The 27,006-nt window shown below is 45.2% G+C and overlaps 3 protein-coding genes across 6 annotated transcripts in view; 1 reads left to right on the top strand and 2 right to left on the bottom strand.

Annotated features, from left to right (window-relative positions):
• The window catches only part of LOC119456732 (WD repeat-containing protein 91), a 50,565-nt gene extending 36,687 nt beyond the window's left edge, over positions 1–13,878 (bottom strand). For 2 of the 3 annotated variants that reach the window (XR_007466203.1, XM_037718558.2), the window contains exons 1-5: positions 13,370–13,702; positions 9,231–9,495; positions 7,556–7,678; positions 6,479–6,561; positions 4,315–4,403 (exon numbers count right to left, since the gene is read on the bottom strand). Coding sequence is in view for 2 of the 3 variants with exons in the window: in XM_037718558.2 (XP_037574486.1) it covers positions 4,315–4,403; positions 6,479–6,561; positions 7,556–7,678; positions 9,231–9,495; positions 13,370–13,489 (680 nt within the window). In the remaining variant the exon portion in view is untranslated. The other variant, XM_037718570.2, reaches the window with a different exon arrangement.
• On the bottom strand, positions 10,877–13,298 carry LOC119456721 (propionyl-CoA carboxylase alpha chain, mitochondrial). The gene has a single exon (XM_037718547.2). The coding sequence runs from the start codon at positions 13,078–13,080 to the stop codon at positions 10,942–10,944; it is 2,139 nt and encodes a 712-aa protein (XP_037574475.1). The 5' UTR covers positions 13,081–13,298; the 3' UTR covers positions 10,877–10,941.
• Positions 13,879–14,402: 524 nt separating the features above from the next.
• LOC119456701 (zinc metalloproteinase-disintegrin-like EoMP06) overlaps positions 14,403–27,006 on the top strand; it is a 125,030-nt gene continuing 112,426 nt past the window's right edge. Inside the window, exon 1 of one of the 2 annotated variants that reach the window (XM_049664866.1) lies at positions 14,403–14,684. In XM_049664866.1, the coding sequence (XP_049520823.1) occupies positions 14,585–14,684 (100 nt within the window). In that variant the 5' untranslated portion in view covers positions 14,403–14,584. The remainder of the gene's footprint in view (positions 14,685–27,006) is intronic. The other variant, XM_037718528.2, reaches the window with a different exon arrangement.

The following is a 27,006-nucleotide window of genomic DNA, read 5'->3' as shown; positions in this document are numbered from 1 at the left end:
CTCTTCACTAGCTTCGAATAGGCAAAATGAAAAGGAAGGACAGGCTTGTTTCCGCGTCTTAAGCAAGTTCATTTCCAGTTGCTCGGGCTCCCTTCCACCCAGTACCTGAGTAAATCCTGTCCGCATCATAACCCTCGTTGCAGCAGCCACATGTAAAGCAAGAGTCCTAGCTGTTTCGATAAGGAAGAAAGTGCTACCACCTGAGGTTTCTGCCTTGTTTGGAGGGTTCCAGCCATCTATAAGCAACGGAATGTGCTTGTGCAAGATTCTTTGTGCAGAATGGCAACACTACGTTCGAACACTCAGAGAACACTTGCAGCTTTTCATCAAGGTCACCTCGGAACAAGCCCAGTTCAAGGAAAAGTGGCGCGAGTGCTCCAAGCTAATCTACCACTCTACTGATCTGCTGTGGAAACTTGTGCTCCCACAACTGCACTCACAAGTGCCGAAGAAGGACTTCGCTCCAAAAAGCCCTGTTCACTGTGTCGGTGACGTAACTACCCGCAGCTGTGCATCAAGTCTTAAGTTGTGGCCCTAAGTTCACAGTGGAACCTTGGCCGACTCGGCAGGAACAGCTCACGATGGTCAGGCTGCTGCTAGGGCTCCCGAGTCAGAGATTGACCGATGTATTTCACAAGGCATTGACATTCTTGACTGGAGTAATTGCCCAAATGCTAAGCTTCTGGTTAACAATACAGTGTCATATCTAAAAAGAAATACCTTGTCCCTATTAGCTGTAGATAAAGAAGAAGGCTTTGCCATTCTTGTTACGCACTTGTATGAATCAAAGGCTTCCGAGGCGGTCTTGTCAGTATTTCACAAGTGCCCTGATGTTAGCCTGCAAAAAGTTAAGACAAATGCGATGAAGCTCTGCCATCAGTTCAAATTAGAAGCCCTTAAGAAAACCATTAGTGCAGGCAGCAAACTAAGCTTAGATTTGTATTTCTCTGCAAAAACTCACAAGCCCAAGTTCAGCCCACTGAGAGTAATAGTTTCCAAGACTGGCATATGGAAAAAGCAGCTAGCAAGTTTCTTGCAAGATAAACTGAGTATTTTACCAATTGACAACCCTTACCTTGTTAAGAACATTGAACAGGTGATTAGCTTTCTAGAACAGCATTCTGACCAGGAATTTTTAGCCTTCTCTGTGGACATTAAAGATCTATGCTATAGCATTCCACATGATGACTTGATGACAAGTGTTCGGGAATGCATCAACAGGCACGGATGACGAAGTTTCATAACAAATCCGGCCTTCATTGTAGCCAATTTTTATAGTTGCTTTCTATGTACCTTAGGTCCTCATTCACAGAATTGGACGACATCATTTTTATTCAGAAGCATGGCATTTGTACTGGCACCTGTACAGCTCCTGTACAGCTCCCATTCTGAGTGACCTCTACCTTTCTATGAGACAAAAAGCTCAAAGAGTGCCTTAACAGTCGGAATGTTGCCCATGCCTGAAGGTACATCGATGATTTTTTAGTTTTCTTACAATATGATGGAGCAAATTTTTAAAATGCCATTTCTAATGCTCTCACAGTGTTCCTTGACCCTTTGATTGCGACACATGAGGTGCCCAGGGACAAGTTTATTGAATTTTTAGATCTTGGTCTGCATTGCGCCGCCTACCATGTCTGTTGGTGTTACAAACCAAGGGGAAACAAGCCTGTCCTTCCTTCTCATTTGGCTCATTCAAAGCTAGTGAAGAGCGTGACAGCGCGCTCATGCTTTCATAACGCACTGGTGAAATCTTGTGAACAGCGATGTGCCAGTAGCTTCTTCAACCAGGCATGCAGTCTTGAGAATTCAAGGTATCCAATGGCCCCTCTTGCTGCAGTGGTGGAAGCTCTGCTGAAGTGTTCCAGGAGCGCTCATGTAGCCTCTGACCATGACGCATGTGCGCTCATTCAAAGACCAGTGGTCATTCCCTACATGCACACCGCTTCGCACAACCTTCGTAAAATAGGTCGAAAGGCTAGTGTCGATGTGGTATTCTCAATGCCAGTGCGGCTGTCCGCAATCTGCAAAAAAGTAAATGCACAGAAGAAACCAATGGATGTCTATGCAATGAAGCACAAGCAACTTTATGTCCCCTGCACAAAGTGGGTTGTTTATTCGATACCTCTGACATGTGATAAGGTGTATGCTGGCCAGACAGATGTCTGAACACAAGGCTCACAGAACGAAACTACCACTGCTCTGGAAAAGACACTGGTCACCTTGCCTTCCATTGTAGGGATTGCGGCTACGTGCCGTAACTGAAAGATACGAAATTGGTGCGCAGGGAAAGAAACAAGCTGACACGCCAAATTATTCAGGCTTGCAAATTAGCCAGGATTGCAAATGTACATATATGTGTCAAAATTGTTTACCCCCCCCAGCAATAACCCCCATGGCGTTGATAGTATGTTGAAATAAATAATAAATAAATAAATAGAAGCAGCTGAGATTTCAAAGTGGAAAGAAAAGTACATCAGTGTCCCCTCGGTCGCCTTGCCTTATCTGACAAAGAAAAAAGATTTTTATGTATCTGAATGTGGCAATGTCAGATGGTGTGTTTAACTCGCTTTCTTTCTCCTTTTTTCTTTTTTTGTTAAGTATGAAGGCTTGTGAAGTATAAAGCTTTGTGCAGCTTGATGGCTGTTAGCACATATGAGTGTTCAAAAATCTGTGTAGTTTTCTTCTCTGAAGTGCTCTAAGCATGCATTGGAACTCGTATTTGTGTATGCTTCTCCAGCAATAAACCGACAGTTGCAGTACAGTGTTCGTGTTTGCTATGTTATGTCGTTGTTTTGAAGTGTGCTGCCATATTCCGTCTTTCTTGTCTCCTTTCTATATAAAGCCACTGCTTGGTCTACTTGCATTTTTGATGGAAAAACACCTGTTGAAATACATAGTAGGTTAAATATATATGTCAGCACCAGCAGAATTTTATCTATTGCGTATTTGACTGGCCTTACTTGCAGCCAATCAGTATCGCAGCTACGGCTGTTTTTGAGCCCCAAGAAAACAGCTCCAACTTCAGGTTCTACGGTTGCTTCTAAAAAGAATGTGTCTACATTAACAGGATCTAAAGTTGTGTAGGACGTGCGTGGCCCAGCATCATAATCTCTGTACACAAAATAGTCGTTAAAGACGTTCACCATAAAATCACCACTGACTAATCTCCCCCACCATGTAAGATTTCTGTCACCAGTTCCTCTCTTGCTCCGTCCCATAAGTGAATTCAGCATGTTCCATGTGCGGACTCGCTGCAGACAAGCAATGAACTAATCATTTGACACAACACCCACTACTACAAAAGGCTGCCAAACAGTAAGCGATCAGGTTATGTAAAGAAATAAGAACAGAAAAAAGCCCAATCACTCAGCACCTGACAGAGTCTTGTGTCCTCGGTATGAATTACAAATGTACATTCCAGCCCACAGGATCACCATTTCAACAACAAACTTCAAATGCAACAAACTAACATTTCATAACCTGTAGCAATCCCCTTTAGCCACTGCCACATTTGCAGGTTCAGTAGTTCATAGGAAAATAAAATCAACAGACTTCTTAAAGTTCTTGTGTACTTACACCACAAGTAAGAAGTTCATGCTTACCAGAAAGGCATAATACTGAACTATTTTATTATATACCAGCCAGAAACTTTTCTTTGCTTTTTTCATTTTTCTAGGTATTGAGCTAATTGATCAAGTGAATTGCATGCATTATGGCTATATCCAGCTGCTGTTAAACAGTTACTATGATCATTGTTGTTACAGAATGACAAAATACAGTGCAGAAACACACACACAGACAGAAAAAGAGATGACAGGCGAGCACTAATAAGCGCAACAGACAAGTGCTAACTGTCACTCCTTTGTCTTCTTTTTTTCTGTCTGTCTGTGTGTTTCTGCATTACAATTTGTCATGATGAATCAGCAAGCTCAAACAGACAATTTTGAAGTTGTTACAGAACTTAATTACACATCATATATCCAATTGCTTCTAAATGCTCCAAAAGCTTCAAGCAGAGTGGAAACCAGGTTTCTTACACACAAACGTTTCATCAGTCATGTCAGTCAGTTCAGCTCGAAGAGCAAAGGAGGACAAAAAATTTTATACCATTTCATTTATTGATACCTAAAATGGGTACTGAAATTAGAGTCAACAGGATTCACAAGTTTCAACCACACATAAATATAACTGCTATGATACATAGGCTACTTATAGCTCAATTATCATACATACTTTCAGCTCACTCAGATTGCATTTCAAGCCCAGACAGTCATCACATGACATACAGCTAATGAATGCGACTCAACTTACTGTGCTATCACATAAAAATCATCCATGGGCTCTTCAGGAGCAACAAGAACATCTGCTGTCTCGCACACTTCAGGCCTGCCAGCTGCCAGCTGCATTGAAAAATGAAAGATATTCTATTTAACAACCTTGCAACAAAACAAGGAAATAGAATGGAAACACTGCCTTCTGTTCATGGACTCATCTTTACTTCGGTTATTTACAATATATAAACCACCAAGGAAAAGCTAGTACACAAAAATGAATTATCTCTGTAACGCACAAACCAACGAAATGAACCCATGCCAGACACATGAGGCAGACCAGCTGACTCAACCGCTGTTGTCTAGCACGTTAGCTCATACGTATTGGTACATGGCAAAATGTTTTTGCTAGCCACAATGAGGAATGTTGATGAGCTACTAAATAAATTGCATAAAAAAAGAAATGAGGATTCACTGCTTAAGCAAACACAAAGGCAGGAGCTTCAATGAGAGAAGTAATCTCAACTGTCTTGTGTTTCAAGAAACAAAAAACATTCATGCTGTCAAAAAGTTGGGAGTCAGTAGGAAACCACTTCAATGATGTCTGCAGTCACAGTACGGTTGTTTAGGAAAGTAATCGTTACAGCAAATTTTTTTAATGCATTTTAGATTACGAATGGGTGCAAAGTAATGCAAATACTCTGTTCATCAGAAATTCCACTGAAGAAAGTTAGTTCGATAATCTTTCTAGATCTATAAGCATGGCATGATCGAAATGATTAAACTATGCAAAGCTGCAGAAATCATATAATCCTGCAAATGATAATGGAAAGTCAATTCCAGAAAGAGCCCACACCCTAAAGCTTTCGATAGAACAATGTCCTTAAGCTATCTTGGAAACAAAAATATCATCCCAAAAAATTATTTTTCATTTTTGTTATTTTTCTACTCCACATATCATGGTGCATCTGCTGAAGAAAAAATAGAACTAGCTTAAAAACAATGTGTTGTCGAGGAAAAAAAAACACTTTTTACCCTACAAAATGCTCAGTTTCGCCAATGAAAGCGCTGAAAATTACCCCATTTTGCCGCACACCATTCCAAAATCGCCTGTCAGAGCCAGGCCATACTGGTCTCATTTGAAAGAGCACCTTTTCTGGCTCACTTTCCTGCCAAAAACACTTGCTTTCCTGACAAATTTTCCGCATCCAGGAGAATAACAAGCTTTTCTGACCCAAAGCAACTCTTTGGGTCAGAAATTTTTTTTTTAGAGGTGTTATCCGATTTTAATAACCTTTCCCTTTTTTTTTTTTTGTCTGGTAGCTAGGCTTCCGAGCAGTGCCACAAGTCTATAATACCATGTTACTGCACCATGAAACGTTTGGAAATTTTCAGGAATTAAAAAAAAGATAAAAAAAAGAATTCATGTCGGGTTACAACTTCTAACTTTTGTAACTTTGGACAGAACAGAGGTAGAAACATGAAACAATGCTTATTGCACTCCTTAAGCATTCAGAAATATATTCAGATAACTTCTAGCTTGCTTACTGTAAATTATTTTTTGCCAGTCATCTCAAAAATTCGGAACACGAAAAATTGTATAAAATACTTTCATTATGTAGACGAAAAATAGCTTCATATTTGCAACTAGCACATTAAATTACCTATTACCTCTTAATGTAATTCCTCTAGTAGCAATAGCAATAAAAAGTTTGGTTGAGAACCAGGTCACCCCTTGAAGGGACACTAAAGGAAAATACTATTAAGCTGAGCTAGATTGAAAGCTTCGGTTCTGTAATAACGAAGTTGTCATTTGTAGTGAGAACAGAGCTTTTGTAAGCAAGAAAATGACGAAAATGAAAATTTTGAGTGGCACCACCTATTTTGGACTAGAGTACTTCTCATGTGATGTCAGCATTGGCCGATTCACAGAGAGTGGCAAAGAGGTAAGTCACGTGAAGATTACATCAACTCGTCCGTTTTAGCATGGGCGATTCAAATTGAGCAGCAGCCGCATCACTACCTCCGGCGGGAATTTTCTATGTAACAAACTCATATTTGCACACAGAAAACAATGATCTATCGATCTAACTCGGCTTAATATTGTCCTTTAGAGTCGCTTTAAACATAAGTCTTTTATAGCATGCAGCAACCTACTCGAGCAGAATCCTTTTATTGGTAGAACACACTCGACAAATACTGACCTGTTGCTTTAGAGATTCATTTTCTTCTTGCAAGAACTGCATCTTGTTCATGTCTTCATCATAGCTCAGGAGTGTTGGCAATGCTACGCATAAAAAAAAGAATAAATGTGCCCATACAAAAAGTTTCAAGTGCAAATATTATTCATGTGAGCGTAATCTGGGGCCGTGTTCTAGACTGATCAATAATTTTGGGTATGGTATCGCTTTCAATGCATGCCAATTGGCTAAGCCAGCAGACAGAGTGCCTGCGGATTCCATGAGGCTTCATGCCAGACGCCATGTCACATAAATGTTGAAGGGTCACCAAAGTGATCAATCAAAAATATGGCCCTAGGTACCCATCCATTCTAATGACATGGCATATGAAGAAGTGTAAAAATTATAGTTACTATGTGGTCTTAATTTAACTGTGCATATTAATGTTCTTGCATGTATATTGTACTTCAAACGTCTTTGATATCCTACAATAGAGTAGACTAAAACAATCTTGGTGAACAATTTTGGTGAACAAGTTTCAAAATGCTTACAAAAGCAGTTAGCACAATGAAACAGCAGCATGCGCAGCATTCAAGTTGTGTCCTTACTTACTTAGCCCATGGGTTGTGAAGTAAAGGTAAATTGTGTTGCGAAACCCAGGTTTACAAATATTCGTAACTAATTAGCATGAAATACAAAGTTTATACAAGTATAATAAAGTGATCAACAGTGGGCAAACAAGGGAAGCCTCAGGTTGGAACCAATGTTTCAACAAGGAGTCTTGTCTTCATCAGCATAATAAAGTAATGAAATATATTAAAGTAATACTCATTTATAAATAATTACCAATTTACTTATAACTTATTCACATTATTACTTTATTATGTATCATGAAGTAATACTAAAGTAGGCAAAATAAAATATTCAAGTTCCTGCAGCCTCAGGAATTTGGCTGTTTCCTGTAATCCGAAGCTGGAGCCACAAAGTAGATACTTACTCCACATAAGTTTACACATAATTCTACATTTCTGTTAGAGGTGTCATAAAAAACAGAAAGAAATTGTGTAAGCAAATTACAAAGACCATTAACAGCACACTAACCCATGCTTTGATATACAACACTCAGGAAGTTTCTTAAGGAGATTATCATCATCTCTTGCCACTGGCGAGTGAAGTAGACTTGAAAATTTGGGTTGTCTTCCACACACTTCAAAAATGGAAGTGCTGAAAAAAAAAAAAAGAGCAATGGCTAAAATATCTGAAAATAGCAAGGATTACTATGGCTGCTATATGTAATACAACAGGGTGTTGCTCTTCAGTTGTGCTCCCACTGAATTGCGTTCCAAGTAATGTTTCCGCACATTAGACCAGAAAACTGCCAAGAAAGATATAGCTACCTATTGTCTCACACTAACAATTCACACCTATCACTTAGCACACACCAGGGCCGGTATTTTGTAGCGATGCCATTTCTTGATTCTAATTCCCTTTCGGCGTGTTTCGCATTCGTGATTTGGCACCTTCGACCGGGGCGGAGCATTGCTTGTCCATTAGCAAACACTAAATGCGCCAACAGGCATTAGCATCGAGAATAGGCATCGCTGCAAATACTGGCCCTGTAGTGTTCTGTGCCTTCACATTGGGCTTCATTATTACATAGCATACCACTTCATCGCTCTCTGCAATATTACCACAACTTAGCACTTTATAGCCTCTCTGAATTTTGCCTTAAATTCTAACTAAGGTGCATTTCTGATGAATATACCACAGGTTAAACTGAAAACCTTATTAAGCAGTGAGCTCAAGAGAACTTGTTGCCACAGAAATGCAGCTAGAGCAATCTGCAAAACTTTCTACACCAACATAATGTGCAACAATGTTGCATCATGACATGCTCGGCCCTTTACTGGCGTCTCGACTTGACAAAAATGGCAGTATTGAAGATTCATGTTAAAATAAGAACAGCGCGAGAGACAGGGACAAACGAAGAAAGACACACGAAGAAAGACAAATGAAGAGTCTTTCTTCATTTGTCCCCGTCTCTTGCACTGTTCTTATTTTAACATGAACTTCCAACATGCCCCAGTCCTCTACCCTTCATTGAAGATTCAGCACGAGGAAGGACAGGAGCCTCAACCAACCATCAAGCCCAGTTTGGTACATAACCAAGCAAAGCAAAGGCATTTAACAGAGCAAATGCTCGATTTCAATCTTTCTTCTTATGTAGGAATGAACAAGGAGACAAGCTTTGCTAACTGCAACACTGAATTAGAAAGCACCTTTGAATTACAGTCTGCATCAAGTACTTACAGTAATAAAGCAGAAATACAAGCCAAGTTCAAAATTTCCTACTGCGAAAAAAAAAAAAAAAAAAGGAATGCAAGGCTCATTGTGACAACTGTAAATGAGAAGCAGATGACAGACCAGTTTTTACAGCTTATTCTCCAGCCCTCAGAGGCCACAAATGCAATTCTCACTTGACGCACAGCTGTGACACTCTTACTAGTATAAGTTTGCCGAGGCCAGAATTGTGCACATACTGCAAAATAATTTTAGACATAAGAATTAAAAAGAGCAAGCTTGCAATTATTAACTCGGTGGAGGGAAGCAGATCAGTATTTTCAGACAATATAACCCAAGTAGTTCAAAGCCCAAGCAAGCATCCATCTTTGTTGAAATGAAGTGTCTAAGTTCTTGGAATCCCACCTTAACACAACAGCTCATCTCAAGAATACATTGTTGAATATTGTATAGTATGCAAAAAGAGGCTACACACCAAACCACTCTTTCCATTCAGCCTGGAAATGTAATTCAGGAGCCATTTTATCGAAGAACTCCGTAAGCTTGTCTTGCCGGCTGTTGGTGACACATGCAACAACATACATGCGGAGAAGGGCCATCTCCAACTTCCGCACAGTGGGAATAAAAGACTGCTCAAGTCGTCGAAAAATGTGGCTGTCTAAGTGGCTCCAGGTGTCTCGCAGACCTACCAAGTCCATGGATTCTACGCAGGCGCTCAAGTGTTCCACTACGCGATCAGGCTGCAAAGAACAAACACACACTGCATGTGCCAGTGCTAAGCATATCTGGGACACACAAGGAATGGTTTGAAGAATATTGAGGAAGAGTACAACAGGTTTAAGACGACGCTACGAAGTCTACTGGTTTTACAGTTGATCAACTTTAATGGTGCTAAAACAAGTTTATACAAGTAGCTTCAGTCATTTTTGGATTGAGCATAGTAAAACCTTGAGTACCTTGAGACCGTAAAAAAAAAAAAAAAAAAAAAAAAAAAAAAAAAAAAAAAAAAAAAAAAAGGACACCTTTCTACAAAGAAATTTATGCACAAGGCTTTCTGCAGAAACAGAGAAATAAAGGAAAAGCAATCTAATTTGTCATTACATGAAATGTACCAACTTATGCAGCTACAGACTGTACAATAAAGTGTTAATGACAAATTGGTAAAGGCTTACACCATGCTTCTGTAGCCAGTGACCAAAGTAAAAATTAGGCTGCGAGGTACAACTAAATTTCAGCTTAGTACTAAAAATCCATCACCCCTCATAAAAATCTATTGCTGACCATGACGGTTGATAATTGTCACGGTTCAATTTAACTACATTGCCAATAAAAACAGAAATTCAAATTGGACGCAAGGTTGCTTTTCTGGCATATGTTACACCCCTCATGATAGCTTTTAAGCTCATTGCCACAGCACTACCTGTGTGGATCCCTACCCAAAGACAAGGCGGGCAATGCTTGCAAATATACAATAAAATAGATACCATATCAACATGAATGGCAACAGAATCACATGACCTTTGATGCTTAAAAGCAATGCAAATTCACATAAATGACAGAAAATGCACAATATACCACAGCACATCATGCAGCAGTACAGCATTCGAGCTGTAATGCTACACAATACAATGATTGGTGTAGTTATAGTCGGCACATGCACATAAAACAAGCTGTCATACAGCTGGTACCAAATTAAGTCACATGCAATATATTTTTTAATATGCACGCAGTAGCAGCAGCTAAAAGCATGTACTTGTGCTTATAAAATGTGCCACATCCATTCAACAAGCACATACGTGCTACACTTTTCATGACTACAGTTACCAATGCAACAGCTCTGGCAGGCCACTTATCCTGTTGCAACATGCAAAACATCATAACCTCAGTGCAACTACAACCACACACACAAGGTTGCAGTTCTGTGTATACACACTGGCTAATTAAAATGATGGTACCATGCCATAAGAAATGAAACCTGTTCTACACAATTTCCTGGTATATGCCCACCTTCTATGAAGGAGCAGAGTCAAAACTTCTTATGCATACTCAATACCTTGGAACATAAGATTAACACCAATCATAAAAATCAAGGAGAAACAACAAACTGGGGCTTTTTTTTTTTTTTTTGTCTTCTGTATATTTATTACAAAAATGTAGACCTCAGCAGAGAAACTTCGTAGTGCACATCACTCCAGCTCAACAAGCAGCTGGCCCTCATCAACAGTCTGGCCTGGCTTGACAAACACACCTTTGATTTTGCCCATGGCAGCAGACACCAAGCTATTTTGCATCTTCATTGCTTCAATCACACACACTTCTTGTTGTTCAGCCACCATATCACCCACTTTGACCGTCACGTGCTTGACCACACCAGGCATTGGTGCCTCCACAATCTTGCTTGTATCTGCCTTTGGCTTCTCAGGCATCATGCTCAAGAAATTGGCTGCCTCTTGCAGAAGCACTTTTGCACTTAGTGATGTGCCCTCAAAGGAAATCTTGAAATTACCCGAGTAGTCACGCTGGAGAAGCTGCAGGGTGTACTCATCACCACAAACTACAGCTTTGACAAGAGGCAGGGAAAGGTTAGCAGGCAAACTGACAGTGAACTTGCTATCCTTAACCTGAACAGAATAAGTGCTGTTGCCTTCATGACTGAGAGTCACAGAGGTTTTTTTGCCATCTACAATTACTTCTACATGCCAGCAACCAAATGTCTCTTCAGTTGCCACCTTATGTCCATTTACAAACTCACGAGCATGTAGTTCATCCTGTAAAAATATAGCTGCAGCCAAGCAAGAAAAGTGAGTGTGCTCTTTTTCAGACAATTCCTTGCCCTTAAAGCCATCAGGATATATCCGTGGCAGGAACCCAGTGTCAATATCACCTTTGATAAAATGGGGCTCTGAAAGAACTGCCCTCAGCAAACTTATATTATGAGTGACACCACGGATCACATAAGCATCCAATGCCTTCAGCATTGTGAGCCTTGCAGCCTCTCTGTTGTCCCCATATGTGACCAATTTACAGATCATCGGATCATAGTAAATGCTTATTTCACTGCCTTCAACAATGCCACTGTCACAGCGCACATTAGGAATGTGGTCCGGCTCAATATACTGGTAGAGTCGCCCTATTGACGGCAGACCAAAATTCTTGAAGGGATCTTCTGCATAAACTCGGCACTCGAATGACCAGCCTCGGAGAGGAATGTCCTTTTGAGAAATGCGAAGTGGATGGCCCTTGGCAACTCTGATCATCTGATGCACAATGTCCACACCTGTCACACACTCCGTAATAGGGTGCTCCACCTGAAGACGAGTGTTCATTTCAAGAAAATAGAAGTTCTTCTTTGAATCTACCAGAAACTCGACCGTACCTGCAGAATCATATCCCACAGCCAGCGCCAGTGACACCGCTTGCTCACCCATGGCCTTGCGTGTCTCGGGGTCCAAAAACGTACTTGGACACTCTTCGATGACCTTTTGGTTCCTTCGTTGGATGGAACATTCTCGTTCATTCAGGTACACAGCGTTCCCGTGCTTGTCACACATCAACTGCACCTCAATGTGGCGCGGCTTGTCAATGAACTTTTCCACCAGCAGTCTGTCATCCCCAAAGCTTGACTTCGCTTCTTCAGACGAGAAGCGAAATCCGTCCATAGCTTCCTTGTCATTCCAGGCGATACGCATACCTTTGCCCCCACCGCCAGCCGATGCCTTAATCATGACTGGATAGCCAATACTTTGCGCTATTTTCACGCACTCCTCCGGCGTCTTCACTACGCCGTCAAATCCAGGGATACAATTCACTTTAGCGGCATTTGCTATGCGCTTGCTTTCAATCTTGTCGCCCATCATGTGGATGGCATTGGAATTTGGGCCAATGAATGTGACGCCGACCTCAGTGAGCTGTGCGGCAAAGTCCATGTTTTCGGACAGAAAACCATACCCAGGATGAACTGCATCGGCTCCGGACCTCTTGACAGCGTCAAGTATGGCGTCAACACGCAGGTAGCTCTGACTGGTCGGTGCAGGCCCAATGCAGTACGCTTCGTCGGCGAGCTTCACGTGCAAGTTGCGTGAATCTACGTCGCTGTGTACGGCCACCGTCTTAATGCCCATCAGCTTACAAGTGCGGATAACTCGGCAGGCTATCTCGCCTCGGTTTGCGATGAGGATTTTCTTGAACTTATCCTCTTTTGGGTCTATCGGATCCGTCGTGTAAATTGACGTCCATGACTGATTTCTCACCAAAGGCGCGCAAAAACGCAGCCTGTGCCTCGAAACCAACGACAGCAAATTTGGCATAAGACAGCGGGGAGCCATATTGTCTTCGCTGACGAACTACGCGAGCCTGGCCGAGCTTGCAGCCAGCTCGCAACAAACCGGATTAGCTAACCGCGCATGCGCGTCAGCGTGGCAACCACTACACGAACATGACACATGAAAACGCCCCCATATGTCCCCGCTATTTAGCGCAACCTCTTAAGTTTTCAATAACGCTTCTGGGGGTGCACCACGAATGATCAACGTGACCACACGGCTAATTCACGACGACGTCCCCCTGTGTAAATAACACAGACCGCTATACGAAGCATGCAGAACAGTTACTTACTCGGAACCCTTTGTCTTTGTCGGCCTTAACTTCGGAGTCAAATGCTTTAAGTGATGCAAAAAAACCACGATAGCGCAAATAATCCCGGACTAAGTCATCTGCGAATTGTGACGCCGCCATAGCAGAACACACACAAGCATAGGACGACGCGCGACTGCTGGGTACAACGCAAAATGCAGTGCGTGTACTGGCTGTGCGTCGACATATGAACAGTGTACAGTTATGCGGCGACACGTGAGTTCATGAATGGCGAACTGAGTTTCCGAACGCACATAATACACCCCAGAGAAGGCAATCGATATTTGTACTCTCCGGAGAAATCTATTCCTCCCTACTCACGTTACGCTTATCTTTCCTTTATTCTAAAAGTGGCATGTACGCAGCGTAATCGCTGCGATAGGGTGCGCGTCCACCGAGAAGAGATAATTAATTTGTTATTGTTTTTTGTACGTCAAAAATAATGCGTTGGGAGACAAAACTTGTATAGATAACGCAGTGTGCGAAAATTTAGTTTTCCCACTGCTCAGCAGAGGACGTGAAAGGCGCGCCAACGTTTCTTATTTTGTTTCTCCCTTTGTTTCTTGTTGCGTTGTGCGGTTGTGCGCATGCACCAGCGTGATGAATTGCAACTGTTGCAATGTCGTATGCCATACCGATCTCTTGCAATGTTTGGTTTTATAAATATTTGTTTGAGCGACTTGTGGGTTACTTCGGCACATTCACTTGAGCCGATACAGGAAAAGGCTGTTCCAAAGACGTAACAAGCATACGCACAAATGTGCGCACCTACAAAAAAAAATGCATCCAGCAACATTATTTTGCGGGAAAAAACAGTGATCGAAACGTAATTGAAAAGTTCTCGTTTTCGCAAGGCAAGTCGAGATTTCAGCAAGACTTCGGCAGTTTCCACAACGCGGCGCCACAAGCTCCACAAGCTTCAAAGGCTCCAAGCCATCCGCGGCTTTGTAGAAGCCGCTAACGTGCGAGGCGCGCCGCTGGCTAGCGTTGCGCTGGCAGACGGGTATTTTTGGTGGTAATCATCTGGCCACCCTGTTGTACAGGAAGTGATGTCTAAAGCGGCTGTGATGTCAAGATGCACGAACACGCCTGGTGGCGCCGTTGGCGACGCGACTCGCGAGTGTTTTCCTAATAATGGCAGGGATGTCGGTGATGTCTTCGTGAGGTGGTGAGGTGTCTCGACTGTTGCGAGGCACGATGTGGGTACGGTTGAAGTCATCCTGGAACAATAACTTCGTCGTGCTTTTGACGCTGTTGGACTTTGCCGTATGTGCTGTGCTGGCTGAGAAAACGGCAGGTGAGCCACTGTACTTTTTCATCACTCTTCTCCGCGCACCGTTGAGAGCATCGCTGCGAGCCCCAATCGACAGGAATGTTGTTCGGGCATTTGAAACGTCTAAGCACTTGTCATTGTTGCACTTTCTTGTGCTGTAACAGTAGTGGTATAGAAGAGCTTCGCTGGGGAAAAGCAAAACTTTGTTTCGCTTCTGATCCTTAAGTAACGAGGTTTTACCATGTAACTCCAATATCAAGCGGTCCCTCTTCTCAGCTGCTGACTATCTTAATTGTCAAATGATGCCTTGTCCATTGGTCGCTTGGAAGCAGCTGCTTTTTGTATTCGTTTTTAGTATTGTTTTGTTATTATTGCCCACTTCAGCTGCTGCGAAACTACAACTTGTATGATCATGACGCTATTGAATGTTGCGTTATGATACCGTGTCAAGTATAACGTGTGCATGTTAGAAAGCGAAAACTGAAGCTCTCATCTCGCTTTCCATCGTGAAGTGAATGAAAGGAAAGATACTTTTCCGCCGGGAACCTCCTTCGTGACATCATAGCTTGAGTGCGGTATTTTGCAAAATCTAATTTTATATTACGCAAGTACCCTTACTTTATGTAGCTGAAAAGCCTTGCAACGTATGTATACATATATACGCGTTACCTACGTTATAACATTTGCATTTTGCCGTTAAATGTATTACTAGTTGGTGATTTCGTAGCCGTGTCTTGATATTATCTAAATCAAATGAAGAACAGATATAACATCCACACATACGGTTCTAGTACGGCTTCACATTCCTTCTGCGCAATGCGATTCTTGCGCAAACTTGACTGGCTCAGCAATACGAAGAAACCCGCTGATGTGTTCGCATTCTACCAGCGTGCATTATTTGGCAAAACTTAAGGTGCATGTTATGTGCGTCCTCCACTTACTAACGTTGCCAGTATGCGCAGCCAGCCGCCAGCGATGACATGTGGTGTGCGGTAGCTGGAAAATCTGTCGATCTTTTCGTCGCGGTGCCTTGTGTGTCGCGAGATTTATTGTGCTCGCACGGAACGGAGTAAAAAGGGAAAGCCGATGGCAACTCTATTATTCACGGCGTCTGTCATGCGCGGCACGACGGAGTGATGCTCCGGGAGGACTTCCCTTGTTCTCCGTTCCGTTGCAGAGCGCGCATCATGATGCTCCGTGTCGCGGCTCGTTCGCTCGGCTCTCCTCTCTGGGCCAACGCGGCCTGCGACGGGAAACGCGCGCGTGCGTGATAACCATGCGTGCGCGTTCGACCGTGCCGCGCGGGGTAGCGCCCCTGGTCTTCCAGGTGAACGTGACTCATCCGGACGGTGGCCGCTGCCCCCTGACGACCGGCTGTGTGCGCTTTTGACGCATCGCTCTCGTCTGGCACGGCTGGCTGTCGCGTGCCGCGCAGTTCTTTTTTATTTTTGTGACATTTTTGTGACTTGCCTACTGAATCACCACCAAAGGTGCGTTACATGGTTGAGCGATAACGAAGAAGTCGTGGGCGGCGGGGTATGGTTAGGCTGGATCGAAATGTCTTGTGCTGTCGTTACCTGTCGCGGACACAAGTCACATTACTTGTCCTTTAAATACTAGGGTACTTCAAACCTGCGCTAATGAGAAGGCATAAGTATTCGCACGTTAATCCTCCTGCTGACTTCACTGAAGACTTAAATACCTGCAATTGTCCTGGCGCTTTTTCGCGGTTTGGTTGTTCCCGCAGATAGAACAACATCATTCGAGTAGTGCGGTCATTTTGGTGCGGGACAATCGTGGCGACCTGCGTGGGGATCGCTTTGGCAAATTTCTGGAGATGTCCGCTTGTACGATTTCACATTGAAGTCTCAAACGCTTCAGAAGCTTTAAGATGATGATGCATGTTGCCTTTTGTGGCGGATTATCGACGAGAAAACTGATCTGGCACCTAAAAAAAATTAAAGATCTCGCAAGGGAAACTGGATCAACGGTTAGCTTCATGTCCCCTTCACCATCCTGCAACTCGCGGGAGCGCCACCAAAATTCCAGTCGCCTCTTCGTCACTTCCACAGCGTCCCACTGTGGGTGCCGCTCCGGATGAAGCTCATCGCGATTGCTAGCACATCACAGGCCATCAGATCGGGACATGGGAAGCGTGCAGGCACTGGATCTCGATTTGTCGTCCCGGGCAGTCCAGGAGTGCCCAATAGCCGCTGCTTTCAGCCAATGAGCGTTGGCGTACGTAGCGTGTCATGCACCCCTGTGCAGTCCGGGCGGTCTGGGGCTACGACTACAAATCGAACAGACGCACTGGAGGCAAGATCCCAGGATATGACAGACGTTTTTTCTTCGATTTCTGAAAACTATTGACAGCGCGAAACGACACAGAAAAGATACGCGGACAAGCGCTGACTATCAGGAGATATTTCTTGCACCATACGCAGGTTGGGTCGAGGTTCATAGTGAATTCGAAACGCAGTGAGAAACTCTACTTCGGGCTTCACCAACAGGCCGCTGGCCCTTGAGTTATCGTGTAAAGGTTCCTTTTCAGTGGTGGTCTTTTTGGCACAATGAATAGACATTGCCGCCGTCTGTTTTGTTGCGTTCTTGCAGTGTTGTATAGGATGAGCGGCAGACCCCCCCCCCCCCCCCCCCCCCCCGCTTTTTTTTTTTTTTCAAACGGGCACTGTCGCCTGCACACTGTTAAATAAAACAAAACAGCCGAGGCCAGTAATGCGTTTATTTATTACATGTCCCCTGCTCCTGCAGTGAGGATTGTCTTGCGTGCTTTCGCACTTTCGCTTCATGTAAAAAGGATGATGGTACGTACCTTGGTCTATTTGTCGAAATTGCGAGTTCCTTGGGGCCGTGTAACCATCTTTGAAAACACAAAAAACAGCTTTGCTATTTTTTACTTATGAGCAGGCCCGAATAATGCATTGTTTACTGGCCCCTAATGGTTCACAATGTATCATTGATAATCATATGTGTTAATTATAGAAATAGCTTGCACTGGCGCATTTTCAGCCTCTCTTTCAATGCATTGGTAATCAGCAATCCCCCAAGGTATACTGGAAGTTTCAGCGAACACTTGCACAAATTTTTAAATATGGCAGATAGCACAATTCTAGGCCGGTATTTTGTAGCGATGCGTTATGCTTTATTCTATGCTAGTCTTATCATCCACCGCTCACGGCCGGCTGATCCCGTTGATAACGTGAGCGGACCGTCGCTCTGACCACACTAATTACCTTATGGCCCATATTGCAATTCACAAATTTTAGCCGTGGAGTTCGCAGGGCGGTTCCACTTGGAACGAATTCTCAGGATGACACCAGTTTCGAGATATTAATTCCCGAACTTTGCGGAGAAATGCACTGGCGTTCCAGTTACTTTTGTACTTCAATCCATAAAACAACGTTTTGTTATTTAGTAACTGGAACGACAATGTATTTCTCCGGTAATTAGTTGTCTTTTTCCAAATATTCGCCTAAGTGAGATTTGTATTCAATACAGCCTCGTCTACATTTTCCTTCTTTTTCGTTTCTCGAGATCGCTAGTTTGGTTCCATTGGTGCTGCCATTTACCTTGCCGTGCCTTATTCATGAACATAACTATGCCTTAAATGTCAAGTCGGCGCGGTGACATTGTCACTGTGCTGACGCAGATCGTCATTTTCAACTGTAGCAAGTTTTGTTTGCAGAAAAAAAAGGTCGCTTGTGTCAGCGGGTAATGATAAGCTGCTGAATCAGCAGTCGAGGTCGGATATATGGAATTATCGAACTAGTATAATTAATAGCCGGCTCGATAGATTGAAATAAGTCATTTGAACGTTTAGCTGATACCTCCTCCCGTCTATGTCGGTTTCCCGCGATCGTGACCGACCACTGCTTCTAAGTTAATGGACTATTAACCGGCAAACCGCGAAATCTTTAGTGGCGGCAGTGTGCGCTCACGAGGTGCTGCGGGGGCGGCGCTCTGAAGGAATGCGATGATCATCTGTGTGGGCATGCAGTGTTGTGCACACTGCAGGCGGTCGTGCTTTTAGTGGCGCAAAGCATGCAGATGACCCCCCTCCCCTATACCCGTGTGCTTCGTGAGCATCGAGACGGAAAGAAGGGTGTGAATCAACTTCTCTGGTGTTGCGGATAGTTATCGCATCCAGTTCGGATTTGAGACTCATCGATGCACAAATTATTTAGCCAGGCCTCACGTACATTATAATACGACCCGCCACGCAGTGTTTCTGATGTAAGCCTCAGCGTGAGAGAAATTGTCGCGGACAATCGGGACCATCCCTATATACATGATGTTTTCAAGGGAATATATTTCCGCTGTTCGATGTATAGACAATTGGAATTGTACAAGCTAGAAAATGTTTCGTTCGGAACAATGCAGGGCCGCGATTTTGTAGCAAGGCATTATGACTTATTCTACTCTAGTCATCATCCACCGCTCACGGCCGGCTGATCCTGTTGATAATGCGAGCGCACCGTCGCTCCGACCATGCTGACAAAGCGCGATAAGCGCGAAAAAGCATTATTACATTAAAGGCATCGCTACAAAATACCGGCCCAGCGCTCTCTCAGAGTTCTTTTTAGAATATTATTGGTAACTTGGCCACCACTTGTCGAATTACTAAGAGCGTTCACGTCGAGGCTTGTTTTACGATGATGTAATGACATCGCGCGTGGAAAAACAAAATCTCGCCGCTTAAGATGTTAATTTAATTAATTTTATTATGGGGTTTTACGTGCCAAGACCACGATCTGATTATGAGGCACGCCGTAGTGGGGGACTCTGGAAATTTGGACCACCTATATATGGGGGTTCTTTAACGTGCACCTAAATCTAAGTACACGCCTAAGATGTTACTGGGGACTGATACTCATTGCGCGAGACGGGAAACAGACAACAAAAAGAAAAGGAACACGAAGAACGCTTCTCATTGTGTTGTCTGTTTCCCGTCTCGCGCCATAAGTATCAGTCTAATGAACCAACTAGGCCCGCAAGACGTTCTGCTCAACTATGATGTTACCGCGTAGCCCACTATGTAACTTTGAGACGTAAAACCCCGCCGTAAATTATAATTTACGGTACCGTACTTTGTTTCCCTTTAGCGGCCCCGTAGCTACGCGCGGCATCTGCGTGTGTTTGCAGGCATCACCATTGAAAAGAGCAGTTCTAGCTTTACTGGTCCTCGCCGCTTATATATATATATATATATACACGTTGGCAATAGGTGTCTTGTGCAAAACCTTTGCAGGATTTGCTGTCGATTTCCACAGGCGTCTGAGAGGAGTTGCAATGCTGATCGAGGCGCGGCTTCTTGCGGTCATCTCGCCTTCACATACCATGGCATGCGGACTGTGGGCGAACTTCGCACATATGTGATCTTAGCGCGTCCTCTGAATTATATATACCTCGAAATCCCACATCATTTCCTGCACTAGCACGGCGTTATTTGCGGGAAAACTGTATTGTTTGACGAAGCGTGCGAAACTGTTTGCGCCTTTTATCTGGCGCCTTTGTTGGGCTTTCCTCGTCAATCGGCAGCGTGTCCACGGAGGAGGAGGCCGCGAGGTTCGTTCACCGCTCCGCCCAGTTCGCTCAGTGTGGGTGCACGCGATAGCGCTGTCGTCGGGAAGCCGAGACGATGTGTGACGGGAAGCAGCGGTGGTGGGCCACAGGTGCTGGCTTGCGCATCGCCGTCCGGTGTCGCGAGATAGCGAGTAGTCGCGCGCATCAGCTTCGAGCAACTGGGCTGCCATTCTGTATTCGCGGGAGGAAGACATATTTTGTAAGCGACATCCGATGGAGTCGCCGCGTGCCGAGAGCGCTGACAGCCGAATTCGATTACCGTTCTCATTTTTTTCCCCTTCTTTTTTAGTTGAACCTCTTTCGCGGTGCGTCTTAGAGCATCAGTTCAAGTGCGTGCACGTCTGCTACTACGCACTTAAAAGAAAACGTTCAAACGCAGTATAGAGAGGACACAGACGAAGCAAGTGGACACGCAGCGCTTGCGTCCACTTGCTTCGTCGTCTTTCGCGCCTCCAACATGTTTTCTAACCAACAAGGCCGAACCACTATACTCGTCAAACACTACGGTATGAGCCCCCTCCCCCACTCCACGTTTTCTTTTTTTTTTTTTCGAATTAAGGTCGAAACTGGGCAGTACAGAGAAATATCCGCATAAGTTCAAATTAATAATTCCAAAGTATGGTATGGAAATGGATACCAGGGCAAAAAGCTAGCTTAATTCTTCGTTGCATGGTGTGTGTACACTACAGTGGAAAATTTTTGGTTCCTTTGTAGAAGTTTATTGCTTCCGAGAAGCTCGTGTGCGTAGTGTCAACTTTAGTTGACAACAGAAGTTCATAATTATTATAATTGATGTATATATTATAATTAGATGAAAAGTGTCAATGAGAAAATTGTCGAGTAACGTGAGAAACTCCCGATACAGCTTTCTGTTGCTCAATACGTGCTGCATAAGTGTTTTTCCGAGCCTGAAAGAAGCCCGCGAATACACGGAAAGCGCCTAGAGCGGCCAGTTGCGCGGCAATTTTCGTGTGTTCGCGGGCTTCTTTCGCGCTCGGAAAACACTTTTATGTAGCACGTATTGAGCAACAGAAAGCTGTATCGGGAGTTTCTCACGTTGCTCTACAATTTTCACATTGACACTTTTCATCTAATTATAATGTTTGAGAAGTTGATCAATGAAAACTAATTATGTAATTAGGCGAAATGCCAAAAAAAAAAAAATCTGAGTATCTCCAAGCGACGGCAAACAACATTACTTTGGCTCTGTCCAGCCACGTGGCATTTGTATTTGTTTATATCTTGGTGCATGATAGTTGGGACACCCTGTGTATTACAGAGTATTGTGGTGACTGGTGGTTATACTACATTGATTAGAGAGAGAGAGAATAAACTTTAATCAAAAGAGCACGCGAGCGTAGGTAGCTCCTCCGCTCTGCAGTGGGTGGTCCCCTCAGCCCAGGAGTCCAGCGGCCTTAGCTGCCCTTCTCGCTCGGTTGACCAGGTTGAGCTGGTCCGTCGAGTCGGAGCTAGACAGCGCTGCCTCCCATTGCCATGTGTTGGGTTGTGTTATGGGTGTGAGCTGTGGTGTGTTTGCGCAAGCCCATACCATGTGGTAAAGCGTTGCACATTGATCGCAGTGTGGACATTTATAAGAATACAGCGCAGGGTGTATGGCGTTGTAAAGACTCAAATGTGGATACGTGTTTGTTTGGAGTTTTCGCCATATTACGGCTTCCTCTCGCGTCAGAGCACGTACGCAGTGATATTGTTAATCCGAACAAGGATGACCAATGTATACGTTAACACGATAAATAAATGCAATATTTGGGACTACGAACAAACTGCACCGAGTAATTAACGTGCTTCATGTGCGACACCACCAGGCACCTTCATTTGATTCAGTTGTAGCATTCCCTGCTTCCATTGGCTGAATCCAGCGGCAGCCCGGCGGCCGTAGAAGGCCAGCTGCAGTGAAAAGAATCGGTTCAATACGGAACTGGAAGGGAAGCGTCTTCTAGCTCAGTTGCCGAGACGCGGAGCAACTTCTCACGTGTCTCTGGAGTGTATTCCGTAATCCGTGATTCGAGCTACATTCCGTAATTCCGTAACCGTGCGGCTCTGGCCTTTCGTGGCTGCTCATTCCAGTGCGCGCAACCCCGGACTCATTCCAGTTGCGCCTTCAGCTGCGCAACCCCTGCGAGGGCTCCTCCCGGGAGCACGGCACGCGCAGGGCGCGTGAGGTGTGTGGGCCTCGACCGCGCAACTCAGCCACGCCGCGTCACGCTGGCGGCCTTCCAGTCACGCGCTGCTCTCAAAGTCGCACGGAAGCTACGCTCCGGTTGAGTCCCGCAAGTGCGCAACTTTGCCCACCCCGCCCCACTCCCCCTGTTTTGCTTTTCGTGCGGAGCGCCGGCGTTACGTAAGCGCGTAGGTACGTGCGGGTCAAGCGCGCGGCGAGTTTGCGAGAGATGCACTGCGGTGACCGGCCTTGTTATCCGCATTTGTGCTCTCTCTTTTCTAGTTCAGCCGTTAGGACGTGCGTGGTTTCGTCGTGCCGTATTCGGTACACGTGTTTCGTATTCCGCGTATGAACTGCGAGATAGGGCAGCATGTTCTTTCTCCTCGAAGAGATCCGTACGCCCGAAATGTCAAGCCCCGCGATAGTAAATTCTAACGAGATGGTCGAGAAAGGCTTGACTGCGGGCTTCGACACGAGTAGATTGCCCTTCGCCACACATGACGGTGTGTGACGATTCGTGTCAAACAAGCGGAAAAGGTCGAAATGCATATATATGTGTCGGCGGTAAACTGAAGATACTTTTAATGAGAGAAACTGACTCCTGATGGCCGCGTGTCATTTACCGGAGCAGCCTTATTTTCGTTTCCTGGCATTTTTTTTTTCCCTTTTTTGTCAGCCGAGTTTTAATGAATGGTGAAGTGGGCTATAGTTCGTACTGGTTCGTAATTAACAATAGCCCAGTAAACAGGGACGGAAAAGGGCACAGAAATAACGACAGGGCTATGTTCCTGTCGATATTGCGTCTTTCTCCGTCCCTGTTTACTGCGCTATTGTTAATTATGCGTATTTTGTACACTGTGGCTCAGTTCTTGAAGATTGTGTGCCATTTTTCTTCTTTTACGTTGTCAATGCGTCGATCCCCACTCACACCTGCGATATCCCGGTGCCAGGCTCTCCTTTGCGCCGTAACACTGTTTACACCCCTCTCAAGTGTAGAATACCCGAAGTGCTCTTCGCATGCACGCCCATAATTTCTGTTTTTCTGCATTGTTGGGCCGCGCACCATCTCCGATGACTCGCTCGCGCTCTCAAAGGACGAGCGCGAGTGCATTCCGGGAATCCAATCTGCGCCATGGAGATGAGTCATCTCGAAGCACACAAAAAAGGTGGTGTACCGCATCCTGTTGTTAGTGCGTGCTTCCCACGAGTTATAAAGCATATTAGCTGATTAAGATTAAATTATCTGGAACTTCAGGGAAATGCTCTGAGGTAATGAAAAGCGTGTTTCGTTTTCGAGTGCTGTAGCAAAATTGTTTTTCTTAGCCCTATATGAAGTTGCCCGCGTAGTTCCGATCACGGGACCGCAGCGTGCGAGTCGCCATGCCATCGTCTCTTTTATAGACGGGTCAGCTATCACTTATATGCATGGCGGACGATTTCAGTTGGAAACTAGGTTCACTGTGTCAATTTCGTCCTTTCCGTTAGCTGGCGCCCAGTGGCTATGGCATTGCGCTTCTTGTGTACTCTTCGAGGCCGCCGGGCGGCCGCATTCAGATGGGGGCGGAATGTAAAAACACTCGTGTACCGTGCACTGGTTACACGTTAAAGAGCCCACGTGGTCAAAATTAGTCCAGGGTCAACCCACGACGGCGTGTCTCACTATCAGAGCGTAATTTTGGCCCTTAAAACCCCAGGATATAATTTTTTATTTTATTATTTTTGTTGCGCCATCGACGTTATCGTGTGGTCGCCTCTTCAGCTTCGCTCTCACCATGTGGCGAAGAGAACCACTGCGGATCGAACTCGTGCCTCGGCCGTGGGGGGGGGGGGGGGGGGGGGGGGGGGGGCGGCGAACGCGGTTGGTAGTTTGTGCGCCACGCAGAGGAGCGCTCTCATTGGAGGAACATAAAAGGTGGCTCAATTTCGTCGATTAATGGAAGCTCTAGAATCGCCCTCTAAGTGATTCAAAGGTGATTGCTAATTTCAGCGAATGACGCGAATAACGGTATACATTTATCATTGAATAAAAATTGCTCAGGAGGAGGGCACCATGGTGTCGGTGTCGCAGTGATCGTCGTCCCAAACATGCGGCTAACGCGGCGTTGCGGCGTTATATTAATAGGAGACGCCTGGCGACTGCTGTATGGCGACGCCATATTTCACCTATCGCGCGATTCGGACCATTGTGTCGCCAGGAGTGCGTCTCCCTTGCGCGGCGACCTTGAGCACGGTACTCGTCCGACAGCACGCTTGCGAAGGTGAAATTTCATTGTTCTGCCGTTGCGCTCACTCTTGTCTCGATGGCGGCGGCCATTTCGTAACGCTACGGCGTCGGAGGTGCAGGTTCGTCATCTGGGCCACTTATTCACCCGCCAATCTTGCGACGGGGGCTTTATTAGTGCTGACTGCGTGCGCGCGCACGCCTTGCTGCCTGTCGGTCGCTGATGATTCAGTGAGCGCCGCGTATCGCGCACGCGTCATCCGGGCTGACGCGCGGACTGTGCTCGAGGTTCGCAAGGTGCCTCCCGTCGACGGCGCGTGATTATGCGAAGCGGAAGTGGATGCCAACCCTTCCGCGCGCGAGAAGAATGCCTCGCGCCAGCACCGGAGGCGTTTGACTGACGTCGAAATCCCTGCCACTGGATGTCGTCGTCAGGTTGCCCCCCCCCCCCCCCCCCCGGGCACTCCGGGCTCGCGGCAGTTGGTCGTTTGACAGTAATAAGCCGGCGAACTCATTCCCGTGGAGATTGTGGCACTCGGGCTGGGCAGGGGCTCCCCGGGCACATTTCGAATACTCGCCTTTTCGTCCAGCTTAAGTTTTTCGGAGAAACGCGAGGCGGAGGAAATTTCATGAGAGGGGGAAAAAGAATGCCATCATAACCCGAGATTAGCATGCCTTTTTTTCGTTCAGCTTGTCTCGCTTTCTTTTCAACATTAGGCTCGGCGTTTGCAATAGTCCGATTGTTGAGGATTACATGAGTTTACTTATTTACTTATTTAATAATTATTTAATAATTTATCTGAGAAACCTGCAGCGCCGTAAAGGTATTAGTGTAGGACCCGCGTTCGGACCAGCCTGACGAGAGCAGGACACTTTTGTCACCGGTGAAGAGCTGTTTCTGCGACGGCTGTCTCAGATTTTCTTTTTTTAATATGAGATTACCCATCCTCATAGCAATGGTGAACACAGTACCGCGCGAAAAGCGATTGCGTGATTATTAACAAATTTTATATATACGATTTTTCTCTAGCAAACGAACGTGCGTGCAGCACTGGCTGTCTTCAATTTCTGAGCATCTTCCTATATACATATGTAATGAATTAATGTAAAGTTTGTGGTGACTTCTGGGTGAACAATTACGTTTTATTACTGAGTATCACTAAGTCAAATGTCGACCGACGCAAATAATACGTTGTCGAAGAAATAGTTGCTTTGCCTCAATGTACCGCTTTCACAAATGTTTGTCATCCTTCGCGGAAGCATCTGGTATACGAAAATGCCACATATCGCGCGAACGGTGTGCCCCCGTTTCGAGCGAAGGTTACGAGCCAGCCTTCGCGTCCCTGCACCGCGCGCAATGCCGCGAAGACGCAACCCTGCGAACGGCGGCGCACGCACGAGGCTGCCGGCCGTGCATAAAGCGCAGCCTTGTTGTAGCGTGCAGCGATAAACTGCTCGACGGCCTTGCGTGTCAGTGCCCAGATATCGTGATCCCTGCGAGCGTGTCGGTGTGCGTAATCTCAACTCTTCTGTCCTGGTCGTTTTGTCGGGAAACGCAATGGATTTGCAAGAACTATGCCTGTGCCCGTCCGTGCACGCACTCGGGTATGTGTGAACTTATACAAAGAAGCGACACTTTCTTACGACTATGCGCTTAATTATTAGGGAATAGGAACGGCGATATGAGTTGTGTGTCCGTATAGCTGATGCAATAATGGTGGTCTTATTTCAGCTTTTCGTACTTCGACGTATAATCGATCGCGTCGCAGTTGTGTGACGTCAGCCCGATTCGGGCACTCTATACAATCTGGTATGCCCATCATGGGGGTGCGCCTGGTGATCCCGCTGGGAACGCTGGAGCACGAGCCTTATAGTATAGGGGAAAGAAAGGATACCCATCGCGGTGGCTATCTGCTGAGCGCCAGGTCGCGAATTCGATTCTCGGCCGCGGCGGCCGCACTTACACCGTGGCGGAATACAAATACGCTTTTGCATTAAGGTGCACGTTAAAGAAACCCAGGTAGCGGAAACCGGAGCCCTCCACTACGGCGCGATTTCGATTTCCCTCACGTTTAAGAATAATAATAAAAGTAAAGGAGAGGGAACGCTCGTAAATCCAAGGTATAGCAGGCTGGAAGCCAATTAAAATAAAAGAATGTGGGGTTGGACAAAACCGAAAGCGTATTTTGAAAACGAAAGAGAATTTAGGGGAAGCAAATAGGTATGTGTGATAATGAGGAGAGCAAGAAGTGCGTCCCTCATAGCCGGCTGTACAGTTACGGGACGTTAACCCTCACAGTTTAATTATAGAAAGGTTATATACGTGAACAATGTTGTAGCAG

This window comes from Dermacentor silvarum, chromosome 1 (assembly GCF_013339745.2).
Source record: "Dermacentor silvarum isolate Dsil-2018 chromosome 1, BIME_Dsil_1.4, whole genome shotgun sequence".
Lineage (NCBI taxonomy): Eukaryota > Metazoa > Arthropoda > Arachnida > Ixodida > Ixodidae > Dermacentor > Dermacentor silvarum.
The sequence above is the reverse complement of the archived record's forward strand: the minus strand, read 5'-3'. Positions and strand labels throughout refer to the sequence as shown.